Here is a 12,716-nt window from a genome sequence, read left to right as displayed (position 1 = left end):
ATTGTGCAAACACAAACTTTTGTTTTGTATGTGATCGGTCGCAATTAATCTTTTGACAGCCCTAGTTAGGATATCAATAAAAACACACTGTGCAAAATTTTAAATTGTTCCTACAATATCTAGAGGTTGCTCAAAGCCTTTGAATATTTCCGAAATCCATTTAAAAACGCACAACACACATAAAACTTGCTTATTGGAGAGTAACATTGTTCCAGTTATTTTAGTCTCTTTTGATCAGAGTAACCATATAGTGGACTTGCTTTGTGTTGCTTCAGCCATTGTCTCAGTGTATATTGTCTATTGTGCTTCATTGACATTGAAGCTTTCTTGCTTTGAAAGACATATCACAACTAAAACAGGAGTTTTAATTGCATGGAGCATGGTCAAATAAGTCCATTGCTCACATATATATATATATATATATGCTATTAAACAATTATACATGCTAGCACAAAGTATCACATAATATGCAAATGTGTTAAATTCAAAGGTCTTGAGCAACCTCTAAATATTAATTAATACTGAAAAAAAGTGCCTAATTTTTTATTTATTTATTCAAACATATTGGTGGGGTGAGAGCATGAACTTTTAAAAAATAAGGACCACCCTATTGAGCATACGTTATTTTTTATGCATTTGTTTGTGTTTGTTTACTCACAGGTGTGACAGCGTCTCCAACTCAGAACGTTCCTTTGAGCAAAGCTCATCTGAGTACACGGAGGATGTGTTCAGCCCCGCCCCACGCATTGACTCCTCCCCCTCTCCTTTCCTTTTGGGCGGGGCGCCCGAACCTCCCTTCAGTGCCCCCTGTGGCCCACTCTCTCTCTCAGTCTCCTCTTCTCTCTCTTCTTGTCTCTCTTCTCCCGTTTCGTTACGCCAGCCGTCTGACATTTTCAGATTCGACCGGCCCTTCTGCGTTGCATCAGAGTCACAGACACCTCCTCCTCTCCCGCCCAAACCCACACATCTGTCGGATCAGCACCCCAATGACGATACGGGGCGTAATCAGGTGCAACCGGCCCTCCTCCCTCGTAGGACATCACTGTCAGGAGTAGACCATTTTAGGAGAGGTGACCATACACACGTCTGCACTAAAAAAACACATATTTATGTGACCCAGTCTATGAAAACCCAGCTAGCAAGTCATTTTTTGTGATTTAGAGTTTTCTACATAAATTAGATTAAAATTATGAGACTTTAGTCTGGATTTTAAGTGTCACATATATATATTCATATGTATGTTACTTCATGTATGAGTCTTTCTGCCTATTATCATGTGCCCCTTTAACTTTGCTTGTTTCAGCAGAGTTTGACAATCCTGGACGAAACTGGAACAAACGACTGAGCCTGAACCTGGTAAAGAAATATTCAAATACAAAATAGTCAAATGAACCAGGAGAAAGTTAAACAGGAGCTCTAAACTAGCATCTAGTTTGAATATTCAGTTCTAGACACCAGATGTAACACAGTGCTTTGCTTCCCCCCAAACACTTTCTTTTCTAGCCCATATTTCTGAACACAGCACTTACTGAAAACCACTCATTAATATATGAAGATTCGTATGTGCCCATGGCCTCCCCACCTATCAGCGGCTCTGATGCTACTTCGGACGGCTACATACCCATGAGCCCCTCCAGCTTGCCTGTCTCCGTACTGTCCAATGGGAAAACAGAGCTACCCTCACCTTCGAATCCTGACCTTGAGCCCCCTCCAGTCGACCGCAACCTGAAACCAAGAAGGCGAGGTAAATGTTTTGGTTGAAAATGCAATAAAGGTTTAAAATAATGTAAAAGCACTTAAAATTATACTGGGTATGTTTTTGCAGCATCAGCATTGCACATCTCAAGTGATATTTTCATGAAGCCTATAAAATTATATGCTTTGCATAAAACAAAATGTTTGACACTATGGAAGATGATTTCTAGGATATTTGTATATATCAATATAAATAGTTTATATAAATAGTATTTATAGTAATAGTGTATTGTACAGTATATTGCCAATGACTCATGTAGCTCAAATAGATGTGATGTCATAATTGTACTAACGTAAAGTTATTTTAGAACGTTTTGTTCTGAAGTGGTTACAAACTGGTTTATCTACATGAAGGTCATGTGATACAGGCCTTGTGGGTTGTGTTAGATGTAACTGCTCAGCAACTAGAATAAAACAGGTTAGAAAAAAACAGAGAAGTGGAATAGATGATCTAATAAAAGGAGAGATACAAAAAATGTATGACGCACATGAAATGATTTTGAGGAAGATGATATACAGAACAGGCTAAATAAAGCAGAGAGAAAAGTGATGTCATGATCACACACACACTCTATAAAGTATATACTGCATACTGCTTACTTTGTTTATAGTAGTGTATGTGTAATAGGGGTGTCACAATATACCGGTATTGTCAATAGACGGTTTTATCGGATGCATGTGCGCTGTCGTGCTAACGGTACATTCACACAGGGCGATAGCGTTCACGCATACTTGTCTAAAGCGTGGCCATCACATGCTTCGGTATTGCATAAACGTAATTTAAAAAGTTATTTGCATAAGGCGATCTGATTGGCAGACGCACGCGTTGGCGCTTGAAAAGTTGAGAAAAGTTCAACTTCTACAATGAGCAACGGCAGCGACACTGCGTTGACGGATCCACAATTCAGTTCGACAACGCATGACGTCACCCATTAAAAGTAAATGTGTTAACATTGTGAATGTTACACGCCTACACTGAAATGAACTTCCAGTCTGTATTTTTTATTAGTCTGGCTAATGGCTACACTTATCTCTGAAACAAATACCTTGTCGAAAATAAACTGTTTTGGTTTGCTACAAGCATGGATCACAACTGTGCGGAGAGGTTTGGCAGCCAGGCAAGAATTTAAGGACGTGTAGCTTAGTCGCTAACTTGTATAAATTAATTTTACACAGTAACGTTAGCTCAGTGTTATGCTGCGTTTACACCTGCCGCGGTAGAGGCGGCAAGCGCGGGTGATTTACATGTTAAGTCAATGCAAAGACGCAATTAGGCATCCTGCAGCGCGGCTAGTGTAAACGCACAGTAATAGTTTAGATGCATTAGATATGATATATGAACAAAGGTAATGTTATTTTTATTTATTTACGTTGTTATCAAATACAAACTACTGTAAAAGGACTCACTAGCGTTGAGATTGTTAATTGCAACCAACGGCTCAGTCCACAGCTCACCCTTCCTTTTCGAAATGCATAGTGAAGCTATGACAGCCGCCACAGGACAAACATGTCATCATCTGAGATTGTCTGTTTAGGGCTACTGTAGAAACGTATGACTCAACTTGTAAACTCAAATGTTCAAGCGTCCAACTACGCGCGAATAGCGTGTTTTTGCCGCCTCTACCGCGGCTGGTGTAAACGCACAGTTAAAGTTACATATTGCAAAGGGACACGCCACTTTTTTAAAAATATGCTCATTTCCCAGCTTCCCTAGAGTTAAACATTTGATTTTTACCATTTTGGAATCCATTCCGCTGATCTCCGCGTCTGGCGGTAGCACTTTTAGCATAGCTTAGCTTAATCCATTAAATCTGATTAGACCATTAGCATTGCGCTAAAAAATAACCAAAGAGTTTCGATATTTGTCCTATTTAAAACCTGACTCTTCTGTAGTTACATCGTGACGTGTACTAAGACAGATGGAGAATGAAAAGTTGTGATTTTCTAGGCAGATATGGCTAGGAACTATACTCTCATTCTGGCGTAATAATCAAGGACTTTGCTGCCTTAACATGGCTGCAGGAAGCGCAATGATATTACGCAGTGCCTGAAAATAGTCCCTGCTATTGAAAGTTATTACTGCGTAATATCATTGCTCATCATAAGACTACACATATGATGATGTTGTAAATATTTCAGCAGCCATTTAACATTTTTCCTTAACAGCAACAATTGTTACAAACTCTCTTTCTGCCTCCCTACTCTTATCTTTTTGGTATAATAAATTGGCCAAAAACTATTAAAACAAAATAACCAATACTAAAGATGATTTTAACTCATAATATTGTTCATACCCCCCCTCAAAAAATTCAAAAGGCATCGCAATAATATTGTCACTGTGACATTTTTGGGCCAAGAAAATTGTGTAGTGAATATCTGATATTGTGACAGCCCTAATGTAAAGCAGTATTCATTGTCCTAAATATGTTGATTAATTTTATTGAGGGGCCTTAATAGCAGAAATTGTATATATATACATATATACATACCAAAAAATGTTATAAGACAGGAAGCGCATAATTCTGTTACAGACAGAGCAGGAAACTGCTTAAGTGGAGACACAAAGCACATACAGGTCATGCACCTTCATACAAAGGAAATGCCTCATTAAACTAAAAGTGTGTGTTTGGCTATAGTTTGTGAAGGCCAAATTTCCTGTGAGCACAATTTAGATGGTCTTTATTTACAAAAAAGGCTACAAAAATGAAAGTTTTTCTTTAAATCATGTAATGTCTGTTTGTGTGATGGGTACGTTTAAGGGAAGGGACAGGGGTTAGACATTATCATTGGTATAATATAAAATGTCTTCCAGATGCTGTTACTAATATATAGAGAACTGAACCTGTATCTGTGTAATCGATTTACATTTTGTTTGGTCTTACAGTACGACCGCCACCCTTAGACCTGCGGGGTTTGTCCACTATCTCCGAATGTCCGTTCCACGTCCCTCTAACACGCACCATGACCGAACCCAAGTGAGATGTGCACAACATTATACTATAAAACACACAAAAATCCTAAACTGATTCTCTGCACTTTGTTCTTTTCTCTACCACTTTATTTCTGTGTCTTAATCAATCTGGACTTTTCTGCTCCACGTCACCTGACCTCTCTTTCCTGTCTGCACGACCCCTTCCGCACAAGTGTTTTCTCATTCATGTCTGTCATGTGCGAGCATGGTCATTTGCTTTATTAGTTAATAGACTGGCAAATCGTGTCGATATTCATATGGCTGTATTTAAACGTTGACGTGTTTTGTTTTGTCTCTAGCGCATCGCTTCAGTGTGTTCCTTTGGACAGGCGGCGGGGGTGGGGCCTAAACGGTCCTGAACAGGAAGAGAGCCTAACGCCGACGGTAATGTAACTTCCTGTTTAACTCGTCCTCTCTCGTGAATAATTTATTGCTCCATTTTTCTTTAAATTTAGAAGAGTGAAAGGGCAATAGGGAGAACAGAAGGAAAGAACCAGATGAAGAAAACACTAATATAAATCTCCATGCTGTTTTGTATAAACAGTGTGTTCACAATGAAAAAACAAGAAGTGCACTTTTAAGTACCTGAAAAAAAATCTATTGTGTAAAATTGGGCACTTCGGGTTTCATCAGGCCATTTTTGGGTGCTCTCTCAATCGCAAAATCTTTTCAGTGCGCTTAAACATCAGCTCCCTAAAAACTCCCATAATGCAACAGAAAAACCCAGGGGGTCAATCGCTGGACCCTGTGTTCCCTTATCGAAAATCACATGACCTTTTCTGAAGCTCTCCAACCAAAGTGAATGAATGAAACTTTTTTAGCAAAGTAATCCTAAAAACCACGACTAGCTTGCAGGACAGTGGCCATCAAGGATCGAAGCTAATCCTTACGTGATATAAGGTACGTGGTGAATATGGTCATTTTTATGTGTTAAAGTTACTGTTTGTGCTTCTGTATTTGTTCAGGACTCACGGCACATGGGACGTTCACAGCTGGATTACTTGTCACTTGACTTCAACTCCGCCTCACCTTCACCTGTCCAAAAGGTTAGTGGAAGGCATGAAACAAAAACTTAAAAACGTAATATTCAGTTGATAATTAAAATGAATTTCTTGAAGTTTCATCGCAAACACATTTGTGGGCACTGGTGTACCTTATGTGTTATCTTCTTTCTGGGGCTCTTCTGGCAGCAGTAACAATGACTCGACTTTAAATGTGACATGTTGTTAATCTCCCTTTACGTTTTATTCCTATAGTGCTTTTTGTAATTTAGCATCGTATAAAAGCCTCCTTAAAGCAAATACATATCGGTACAGGTATTACAGACATAACAGAAAAACAGAAGCTTGTTGGTGTCGATAGCCCGGTTAGTGCACCGACATGTAGCACCAGTGTACTCACAGCGACCATTGTTCGATTCCCGTCTCTGAGATTCCCCCGATCTCAACGCTTTTTTTGTTTACTCTCCATTATACTGTCTGAATAAAGACCAAAAAAGCTAAAAAGAAAAAAAAACATATCAATGGAAGAAAAAAAATGGAAGCTTATGAAATACAGTACAAACGTCTTATGTCAGCACCAGTGTTGGGTAAGTTACTCAAAAAAGTAATCAATTACTAGTTACTAATTACATATTTAATCATGTAATTAGACTACTGTACAAATTTCTCTCTCAAAAGAAATATTTATTTACTTATTACTAATTACTTTTTAAATCCTATTTAGTAAGTGATACAAGAATAGGCATGAAATGGCTTGAATAAATATTCTGGTCCTACTGTAAGTCCAGTTCTCACTATTAAAGGCAGGATAGGCAGGAATTATCTAAAAAAACTTTTTTACAAATTTGTTTAAACTGTCTTTATATACCAATACATAAGTAAAATGTAAGTAAAGGTCGAGTGTCTGTAGACCTCTCAGTCTCACCACTGTTTTAGACACAGCTCATTTTTTCATTCACTCCACCCCCTCCCTTCTGGGTTTCTTCTAAAGCCACGCCCCCAAAACACATGAAGCAGCATTTACCTCAGACGAGCGGAGAGGAAGGAGTGCGGTGCATGTAGTAACATCATGTCACAATCACATGTAATAATACACCTAACTTTATCACTATGAATATAAACAAATAGGATGGCTTTTAGTACTCACTATTAAGCCAATGTTTTGCATGGAAGAGTTTCCGTGATGAAACCATTGTTGACTCTGATGAGGACTACATTCCGGAGACAATACCGCTACCACATCGTCGACTCGAGGAAAAGCCACGCGATATTTACTCTCGTTTGATTGCTTCGTTTATTCCTTTGTTTGCCTTCGCTGACTGGATGCAGGTACTGTGAATTCTGAATGCACTTTCTCTGCCGTACTTTTGCCTCGTGCACGTTCAAATCAATCGGGTGTGCGCATGTGTGGGCAGATCCCATAGCAACAGGGGTGGTGCCATGGTCGCGCGAGAGAGTGATAGTCGCGCAAGCCAATCATTTGTTTCATCCTGAATGGAAATAATTAACTGTGTTTAAAACAGTCGTGAGAGGTCTAGAGACACTTGAGTTTTATACTCTCTTTTTCAGAGTACTTACATTTTACTTATGTATTGGTATATAAAGACAGTTTAAACAAATTTGGAAAAAAGTTTTTTAGATAATTCCTGCCTATCCTGCCTTTAACTAACTATTAACTACTTTTGCCTCAATATACCCCAACTACTGCTTATTAATACTTAGTAAAGTAGTTGTTAATTTTAAGTAGGCCTATTGCTTGAAATGGGGAGGGGTTAGGGATATAGAATAAGGTTTTGCAGAATAAGGTATTAATATATACTATTAAAGTAGGGGAGTGCGGGGCACAACCTAGCGCTTTTTGGTTTTGGCCCAATCATTCAAAAAATATTTGAGTTTGATTAATTATATTTTTACAAAAGCAACACACACATCTGCTACAAATAACCATTTGAAGTTTGTTTCTGTTACTTACCATTCTTGGACAATTACACCAAACGTGACAGAAGTGTAAACGTACAACTTACCCCATAGGTGCGGTTAATTGTAACAGGCAGGGGGTTAGTTGTAACACTTGCTAAAAATTAAGTTTGCAGGCAAATATTTCAATACTATTTTGTCTATATACTTGAAGTGGATATTGTTTATATATCTGTCTATAATAGACAGGTATCCACACTGTATTCATTCATTCAAATGTCTAAATATGTGAAAAAAGCAGCACAGTTATGACACATTTTTTTATATGTGACCCAGTCTGTATAAACCATACTACAGTTTCAAAATCTAATTCGGAGATAATGAGCATCAAAGTCTGATTTTAGCCATTCATTTCGTTATGATTTCAATCTTTGACGTGAACTTATTCAATCAATATTAAAGATATGAACAAAAATAAATTTGACACACAATTTTTGATAAGACAGGCACATTTATTTTATTAGCAGCCAGCAATCATTCATGTGTAGCCTATTTAAAACAACGGCAAGAATTACGCTAACGTTAGTGGTTTTCATATCGTAAGTGCTGAGGGGTTGTTGTAACACAGCGTTACAACTAACCCCGCTGGGTGAAAATATTTTCAAGCCCACCAAAAAAGTTGCTAAGAGCTGCAGACATATTTCAAAGCGCTGCTATGTTTTAGTCAACAAGACACTGTTTAATATGACATAGCATTGGTTTTGGTATCTTACACACCCAACTTAGAAACTGAAAAAAACATAAAAATTTACTTACATGCCACCAAAACACTCGTTCATCAATAACTCTCTGTAAAAATCATGATACATTTCCAATAATTTGCAGGAGATCGTCTTTTGGCAGCGTGAAAGAAAAAAAAATGCTTAACCTTAGTTTTTACCCCGTGCAACCCTACTAATAAACAGCCAATATAATAGTGTGAATTGAGAACTACAGTGTTATTATTTTTTATTAACTTACCAAAGCATTTAGTGAGAAGGATACATGCATTTTAATGCTAGACTTTAAATTTTGATGTTAAGGAGCACCTATTATGGATTACCAAAATTTGGACATAATGTGGGTTGGCAGTGTGTGAACACAACCACCCTACAATGAAAAAAAATCCACCCGCACCTGGTTTTTTAATCCCCATTAACCCAAATCAGTCTCATTAGACATGCCGTTTTGATTCTCTTATCAATGTGAGGTCATATTGAAAAGCACCGCCCACTAACAGTCCTGCATTACCATAGTTTCCACCCTTAGCGATTTGTGCTCTGTCCACTAGATACTATTGTCTTAGACTGCATTAATCAGATATATTTGAACTGAAAGCGCTTACTGTCTGTGGGTAAGGAAGTGAGGAGCTGTAGCTCATTTGCATTTAAAGGTACAGACATTAAAGGAATAGTCTACTCATTTTCAATATTAAAATATGTTATTACCTTAACTAAGAATTGTTGATACATCCCTCTATCATCTGTGTGCGTGCACGTAAGCGCTGGAGCACGCTGCGACGCTTCGATAGCATTTAGCTTAGCCCCATTCATTCAATTGTACCATTTAGAGATAAAGTTAGAAGTGACCAAACACATCAACGTTTTTCCTATTTAAGACGAGTAGTTATACGAGCAAGTTTGGTGGTACAAAATAAAACGTAGCGCTTTTCTAAGCGGATTTAAAAGAGGAACTATATTTTATGGCGTAATAGCACTTTTGGGAGTACTTCGACTCTGCGCAGTAACACCCTCCCTCTCGCATTATGAGAGTGAGAAGGGGTGCAGACTTTTCAGGGGAGTCGAAGTACTCCCAAAAGTGCTATTATGCCATAAAATATAGTTCCTCTTTTAAATCCACTTAGAAAAGCGCTATGTTTTATTTTGTACCACCAAACTTGCTCGTATAACTACTCGTCTTAAATAGGAAAAACGTTAATGTGTTTGGTCACTTCTAACTTTATCTCTAAATGGTAGCATTGAATGAATGGGGCTAAGCTAAATGCTATCGAAGCGTCGCAGCATAACGCACTCCAGCGCTTACGTGCACGCACACAGATGATAGAGGGATGTATCAACAATTCTTAGTTAAGGTAATAACATATTTTAATATTGAAAATGAGTAGACTATTCCTTTAAAACAACAAGTTTTTGCTCCCACCCAAATTGGACATACTATAGTTAATGATCTGTGAGGTACTTTGAGCTAAATCTACACACACACATTCTGGTCGGTACCAACTTTGTTGTTTTAGTAAAGTTTTAATGACCATCTATATATTTATATAGTTTTCACTCTATAAGTTAAGATACTAAGAGAAAAATAAAATCAGAACAAAATTGCTTCTTTAGGCAAAAGTCGGTATTTAGTGTGACATTTCTTGGGATTAAGCACATCTTAAAAACTGAAGTCCTGGTTGTCATTAGATTGGAATTAGAAATCGGAGTTTCATTTAATTTAGGTTTAAGAGATCCTGCATGTCCATAAAGGGAGTATAAATGTAATTGTATTCTGTTTTTTAACTGCATACAAATTTATTAGAATACAATCAGAAAATACAGGAAAGAGACTGAAAAATGATTATTATATTATATCACTATAACATTGCAAAAACAACAAATCCAATGGTGGCCTAAAATGTTTGCACACTACTGTATATAAAATACATAGTAATATATAATTATAATAAAAAAATCATACTAATACAAATTACTGTCTGTAACTTTGTAGATTCATATTGTTGACATGGTTTTGTTGATGCTTTCAGAAACCATTGCTGGCAGATGAGTACAGGGTGGATTATGTGAAGGTAGATGAGAAGAAGACGCAGGCTTTACAAAGCACCAAACTGGAGTGGAAGGACAATCGTCAGTCAAAAGCCTAAAGCCTTTTGGGAAAACAATCAATTTAAATTATTAATGGTTCAAAACTTGACTTGTTTCATCTACGATATCAGGTACTTTTTGTTCTTTTAAACTGCTGTGAAGGGTCAGCCGGCAAGGAGATGAAAATGAAACCTTCAGCAAGAAAATGGCAGGAAATTATTCCAGAATAAAAGACCTCCAAGACAACGCAGGAACTGAAATCTTGTAGTCGGTAGTTGCATTGGCAAGAAAATCCAAACTGTGCTTGAATCTCATCTAAAAAGATTCCTCACCAAATTTTGAAACTGAACAGAATTGCACAAACGCACTCCATCTGGGACTTCTGGGAAAAATTCAGACTATGGAGTATTTTGTGCACCACTTATTTTGAAATAATTTCCTGAATATAAAAGCACATCGATCATGTATGCGACACATACAGTCTGTGGACACAAACGATGCATTGCCTCTTTATAAATATTATTCTGAAATAATGTGTTATGAAGTCTCTATGTGGATATTATGAATTTGTTACATATTTATGATGTGTACAATCACTGAAGAGAAGGATTATAGCAATGAATGTCTTTTGCACTGGTTTAATCACCATGACGATCATGTTTTACATGGACACCTTATGCTACGATGTTTAATGAGAGTTGAACCACTGGAACCAAACACTGTGATTGGACGCTGGAAAAAGATTCGATGATACGTCAGAACTTTGAAGGAAATTTTTGTAAAAGGGAATTTTCTTTGCCTTTTTTAAGATTGAATGGCGAGGGAATATAATTGAATGTTGAATATGTGAGACTACTACTGTCATAATATTGACCTGCCAGGGTTATGAAGGGCTGTCAGAATGTATTTCTCCGATTACTTTGACCGGTTTACCATTATGAGGCATTACGAATGTATTTCTGGGCTGTTCGCGAATTCTTGCGCCATGTCATGCTACGATTATGACACTGTTTTGCCATTTTTATATTGGTCACATTGCACCTTTGCCATACTGGCAAGAACACAAAGATCTCATGGGAAACAATCACTGTGACATCATCAGTTTTATCCTGATATTCTTCAGTGCTCTATGTCTCATGAAGTGAGTGAGTGAGTAAGTGAGTGAGTGAGTGAGTGAGTGATTAAGTGAGTGAGTGAGTTAAATGTAGAGACCTTACTAACCTGTGTGAATGAATGGATGTCTTTACGTCAGCAGATAAATTATTGTGATGCTGTTCAGCTGAATAAACTCGAACAAAAAATGACAGACTCTTCTTTTATCTGTTCATTGCATTGAGTGATGCATGTATGACTGTATTTGATGATTGCACATTTTCTCAAGAAGCATAACATTTTCTGAAGAAAATGTGGAAGGTGCCTGATCATCCAAAACTCACCACTACAACAGAAGATTGTCCTGGATAGTTCCTAAGGTATTTATTCACAAAAAGTTGATAAAGATGTTGTAGAATGTAAAACTGTATGTACCTAAGCATAGATGAATACTAAGAGTTCTGTATATGATTGTTTCCTCCTTCTTATGTAAACCTCATGCATGCAAAAAAAAAAAAAAAAAAAACGCTGGAAATAGGCCAATCTCAGCATTAAACCAACATTAAATTACCAACATTAAATTAAAGGGGCCATAGCATGAAAATTTGACGTTTTCCATGTTTAAGTGTTATAGTTGAAAACACAGTGCTTCTATCAACCTAAAAAATGTGAAAAAGATCAACCCAGTAACATAGTTTTGGTAAACATGATGATGTGATAAGGGGATCTTATTATAATAATACCACCCCTTGATCTACACTCCAACCACGGCACTGCCATTTAGTGCAAAGACAGAGAAAAAAATAATTGACATCACAATTGAGTTTCAATTTCAACAAACCACCAGCATTGTGATCTGTGTTTGCATTTCATCAGCTCATTTGCATTTTAAAGGACACACCCAAAATGGCACATTTTTGCTCACACCTACAAAGTGGCAATTTTAAAGGTGCAGTGTGTAACTTTTAAAAGGATCTCTTGACAGAATTGCAATGTAATATACATAAATATATTATCAGTGGTGTATAAAGACCTTACATAATGAACTGAATTGTTTTTATTACCTTAGAATGAAACGTTTTATCTACATACACCGAGGGTCCCCTTACTTCTTTC

General features: G+C 37.2%; 1 protein-coding gene across 3 annotated transcripts in view; it reads left to right on the top strand.

The window, feature by feature from the left end:
- The window catches only part of gab3 (GRB2 associated binding protein 3), a 32,769-nt gene extending 20,957 nt beyond the window's left edge, over positions 1 to 11,812 (top strand). For 2 of the 3 annotated variants that reach the window (XM_073860281.1, XM_055198826.2), the window contains 7 exons: positions 661 to 1,070; positions 1,304 to 1,356; positions 1,504 to 1,744; positions 4,640 to 4,730; positions 5,026 to 5,110; positions 5,692 to 5,772; positions 10,451 to 11,812. In XM_073860281.1, coding sequence (XP_073716382.1) covers positions 661 to 1,070; positions 1,304 to 1,356; positions 1,504 to 1,744; positions 4,640 to 4,730; positions 5,026 to 5,110; positions 5,692 to 5,772; positions 10,451 to 10,567 — 1,078 coding nt within the window. In that variant the 3' untranslated portion in view covers positions 10,568 to 11,812. The remainder of the gene's footprint in view (positions 1 to 660; positions 1,071 to 1,303; positions 1,357 to 1,503; positions 1,745 to 4,639; positions 4,731 to 5,025; positions 5,111 to 5,691; positions 5,773 to 10,450) is intronic. The other variant, XM_055198827.2, reaches the window with a different exon arrangement.
- The last annotated feature ends 904 nt before the right edge of the window (positions 11,813 to 12,716 follow it).

The sequence above is a fragment of the Misgurnus anguillicaudatus genome, chromosome 22, assembly GCF_027580225.2.
Source record: "Misgurnus anguillicaudatus chromosome 22, ASM2758022v2, whole genome shotgun sequence".
Classification (NCBI taxonomy): Eukaryota; Metazoa; Chordata; class Actinopteri; order Cypriniformes; family Cobitidae; genus Misgurnus; species Misgurnus anguillicaudatus.
This window is presented reverse-complemented; position numbering and strand designations above follow the sequence as displayed.